General features: G+C 40.4%; 1 protein-coding gene across 1 annotated transcript in view; it reads right to left on the minus strand.

Annotated features, from left to right (window-relative positions):
* Rnf2 (ring finger protein 2) overlaps positions 1-4,972 on the minus strand; it is a 29,243-nt gene that overhangs the window by 1,578 nt on the left and 22,693 nt on the right. Inside the window, exons 4-6 of the mRNA XM_029538695.1 lie at positions 3,799-3,959; positions 3,082-3,297; positions 130-402 (exon numbers count right to left, since the gene is read on the minus strand). Coding sequence (XP_029394555.1) covers positions 130-402; positions 3,082-3,297; positions 3,799-3,959 — 650 coding nt within the window. The remainder of the gene's footprint in view (positions 1-129; positions 403-3,081; positions 3,298-3,798; positions 3,960-4,972) is intronic.

Below are 4,972 nucleotides of genomic sequence, written 5' to 3' on the forward strand. Positions count from 1 at the left end.
CTAGGCAGTAGTTAGTACATTCAGACTGACCTCTAAAGCTAGGATGCAAATACTGACTTCATTTCATACACAAACTCTTCTCTGAAACCTTGTGCAACCATGTGATCTGGAACCAGCTCCCTCGCTTACCTTGTCTGTGCGCTGTCATCCTTTTCCATAAGAGTTGGATGGGGCCTGAAGACTAACTCAATTTCACTAGCACCATCCATTACTGGATCAATTGCCACTGCTGCATTGTTGTTATCAAGTTCAAGCCCAGAGTCATCAGATGTTTTGGTCCGTTTGTTACTAGGGCCCGCTTCCTGATTGCTGTGTGTGGATGCATTACTACAATGGGAACTGTCACCGTTATCTTCTGCCCCGCTGCCATTTTCTATCTGCTGCTTTTTGCCTCGCTGTAATCTAATTAAGGGGAAAGGAATAAAGTTTACATTATCTTTTAGGCATCAAACTTGAAACCATTTTGTTTGTTTTTTTTAACTGTTATTTTAATTTTGTGTGCATTAAATTAAAATTAAAAAATTAAAAAAGTATTCAGTTGGTAATTATTATTGAACAAAGACTAAAAGAATAAGTGATCTCACATCTAGGAGATGTCAATTAGAAGGTAGTTAGTTAGCAGGAGCCAGGAGAAGAGTGAGACAGAATAGCAAGCTCTACTTAGATATGAGTTCCTGTTTCACAAAATGAAAACATTCTGCAAGTTAGTTGGGAAACTATTAAACATAAGTAAGCTAAATAAACTCTATTATTTACACAGTTAACAAACTTTGTTAGATATTTACTGTAATTTTAGAACACAGAAAGGCCCACATGAAGGAAAAACAACCAAAAGACTAATTCAATGTTCAAAGGCAACACTGGACCATGTGAAGCTGAAATAAAGCTAACGTGACAGATTATAATGGCAGCAATTCAAGAATAACATTCAGGTAAGAGTCAGGAAGTCACATCTAAGCAAGATTTACTGTCCTGATGGCAGGATTTTACAATTAGCATAAGAAAAATGAACAATTTAAAATTGTGGCCGAATATGGTGGTTCACCCTTGTAATCTCAGGTCTCGGGAACCTGGGCAAGAGGGTCACCACACACTTGAAGCCAGTCTGTACTATACAGTGAGTTCTAGGCAGGCAGGAGTATATGACAAGATGCTACCTCACAAAAGAACAGAGACGGGAAGGGGGAATTATAAATACCTAACAACTAAAATACATAAAACACATCCGTATGAAAGTATTTGAAAAAGTCCAAGTGGAATGTAGACTCTAGAGCCAGCAGGCAGAGCTGTCAGAAAGTAAGTGCTGTGGAAGAAAAGCAGGCAGGAGAGATAGGGATGGAGTGTTAGACTAACAACAGGCTCAGGAAGGAGGAAGACCTGAGCACCGTCTGAGACAGAGGTGCGGAAAGAATGAACACACACAACTGCTCTCAAAGGCAGGAGCTAAGCTGAGGAGCCGCAAGGAGGCTACACTGTGGTTCCCAGCCACGAGCCTGTCACACAGACCAGGCCACTCAGACAGCACGGCAAATAAGGGTGCTTGTGGTCACCCAACAATCTGGGTTCCATTCCCAGAACCCACCTGATGGAAGCAAATAACTGATGCCCACAAGCTGTCCTCTAATCTTCATACGTGGGTTAGACAAGCCAGAGACTATCTACAGAAGTATTTCACCAAGAATAACTGCATTTCTCATGAGACTAACATAAACAACTATTAAGTCCTTACAACTCAAGATTGTGCTACACTCTAAAAAGAAGTACACTCAACATTTAACACTGTATCTTACTTTCAGAAATATAGTTGTAATTCACAAATGGAACTCATCTTTTAACCTTTATGGTGGAGAGGGTTTTAGCCACTGTACTTCAGAATCACTTAGAACCTAAAAACAGAATGTGGAGGCTCCAACTACTTGATCTGTTCTGAGACCTGAAGCCCTGAGATAAAAAAAACCTTGTCAAGACATCCTGCTATGTGATGCCTTGTCAAGACATATGCTATGCTAATGGCTGTCTTGTGACAGCCATTAAACCAGTGGGCCTTTTACTTATTTGGAAAATTATGATTATCCCTGAAAACTGACTAGCCTGGGAGATAAAAGCAGGGAAATAGAATAGCAGTAAGCCTGGTTCTGATAAAGCCTTCACACTGATATGCTAATTCTGAAACACTTTTTAACTATCCAAGAGAGGCCAGCTATACACACCTTTAATCCCAACATTTAGGGGGCAGGGGCAAGCCAATCCCAGTGCTTTCAAAACTAGCCTGGTTTACAGAGCAAGTTTGAGGCCCTGTCTCAAATATAAAGAATGATCTCTGAGCTATTGAAGAGGAAATAAATTCAGTCTAAAATTCAGCAGTCCAGCCTAGGTATGCATGGATGGTAATTAAAGCCTAAAATTAGATAACGTCATCTGTAGACTAGCTATTGTACTAAAAGTTGGACAAGTAATGATGCTGGCAATACTCCACTTGCAAGAAATAGAGAAATAAAAATTTAATAAGTTAACTTTGAAAAAATGGCTTAGAACAACAAAAAGGAACAAGCAGACTCTCCAGAAATCCAGGCAAGAAAACTGTTAAAAGAGGAAAGAGAAATAAATTTCACTAAGTGCTGCTAGGTACAATGACAACTTCAACCCACTCACCATCTCACTGAACAATTAACGCAGAGCTCACTATGAACTTCCACAGGGGCATTGTTACAGGGCAGTATAAAGGGAACTTTAGAACCAGACAGAGAGACAATCCTCTCAAAGGTATGTATTCTATGCAGAAGAGGCACAAGATGATTGTTTAAACTCCTCAATATTGGCATGTGTATGTATGTGTGTGATGGGTCTCCAAGGGCACACATGTACAAGTCAAATGATAACTTTTACAAGTTGGTTCTCTTGTTCCACGGGGATTCAGTGGTTCTCACAAACCCAAATTCTAATATTTTGAATGCAATACTCTGGAACTATGTACAACTATTTTGTCACTGTGTTTAATCTTACAGAAAAAGTACGCCCATTGTTTGATAAGTCTCTGACCCAGTCCACTCCATGTCTCTGCCCCCTCGCTCGCTCACGTACCTGTTCATGGCCTGTATCTTCAGCCCCTCCTCGATGCTATGGCTGAGAGCCTGCTGATTGTTGTGCTTGTTGATCCTCGCTAAGACCCTCTCTTGATGCGCTTCATACTCGTCACGACTGGGATAAATCTTGCTGATGAGTGCATCAAAGTTTGGGTCTGGCCTTAGTGATCTTTTAGAAACCAGTTTTTTCCGACAGGTAGGACATTCTTTGTTGCTAAATAAAAGAGAAGAAGATGTAAACATGACAGTATTGTTGTGCTAAAAACAAAAATATCTAATTTCTAAATAGTTATTTTTACTATCACAAAAATGTAAAAATGGTTGACTAAACTCTCCTTGAAAATCTGATAAACAAGACAACCATAATTTCAGAAACTGTCGCTGAGACCACTTGTGAGGGTGGGGGGTGAGGAGAGACGTGGAAACGCCTTACAACAGCTCACCCTGTAATCACAGCACTTGGAAGGCTGCATAGAAACCCAAGGCAAGTGAGACCACATGGAAAGTTCCAGACTAGCCTGGACACAATGTAAGAAAGACCTGTCTTAAAACAAAGAGAGAAAAGAAAAAGCTCTCCAATAACTAAAACCTAGACTCTACACCTTTTAGTAAGGTTTCCAGTTCTCAAATACTTATAGGCAACATGTTTCTCAAGCTCCAGAAAGCAGTGCTGTGCTGCAGTCTAAGGATCTAGTGATAACTCATTCCAACATACCCACTTCTAAGGGCTGTGATAATACAATCCGCACAAAACCGATGTAAACACTCCTTTGTAGTCATGGTGTTCTTTAACATATCCAAACAAATTGGGCACATTAATTCACTGTGTAGACTTCTAGGTGAAACCACAATCTCCAAGCCATCTGTTATTGCCTCCTGTGAAAGAGTGAAAACCTTTATTATTATTGACAAATTCAAACAGACCCAAGTACTGAAGATCATAAAAACGAACATCTATGTACCAACCACCCAAGTCACCATGTTCAGCTCATAGCCAAATTTGTCCTAGCTAAAATCTCTCTCCAGGCTCTTGACCCTGCATTATTTAAATGCCCTTAATACTAAAAGGGGTGTCTCTGGGGGTGTGGTGGGGGGATACAGGAGAGAGTATTAGTAGGAAATTAGCCTGCCTGGTTTATGTGGTGCTGGGACTGACCCATGGTTTTTGATGTTAGAGAGCCACTCTTACTGTGTTACAACCTGAGCCCAGCATTAGAAAACATTTTGAGGAATAGCATAAGTTACTTAACTTATAAAAAATGTTTTCAATTTTCAAGATTGAAGAACTCTTAGGGTTTGGTTAGGCCTCTAACTCCACGTTTTAGTATTAAACACTAAGTAAGTTACAGTTAATTACTATGACCAGGACTACTAAGGACTGCAACCTGAATTATAAGCCTTTCCCCCCTAAACTGCTTTTGGTCAGGGTATTTTATAACAGAGACAGAAATGAAACGCAGGACCACGGCTGTAATGTAAGCATTCGGGGGGCAGAGGCTCAATGATCCAAAGGTTCAGGGTGTCCTCCGCTTTAACAAAGTGAGTTTGAGGACACACTGGGAAATGAGGTTGTCTCAAAACTGTGTAATTCCATGAAAGCATCAAAGTTTTAAAAGTTTAAAATATAATTTAAAAATCACCTAATTCTACAGAGAACTAATTCTACAGAGAACTTCTACTTTAAAACAATGGTCAAGCAAACATGAAGATAAGCTTCTAAGTAACTAAGGTTACTTACCTAATTTCTAAAAGGTAAAGCCAGCCGGGCATGGTGGCGCACGCCTTTAATCCTAGCACTCGGGAGGCAGAGGCAGGTGGATTTCTGAGTTCGAGGCCAGCCTGGTCTACAGAGTGAGTTCCAGGACAGCCAGGGCTATACAGAGAAACCC

The sequence above is a fragment of the Mus pahari genome, chromosome 5 (genome assembly GCF_900095145.1).
Source record: "Mus pahari chromosome 5, PAHARI_EIJ_v1.1, whole genome shotgun sequence".
NCBI classification, from domain to species: domain Eukaryota; kingdom Metazoa; phylum Chordata; class Mammalia; order Rodentia; family Muridae; genus Mus; species Mus pahari.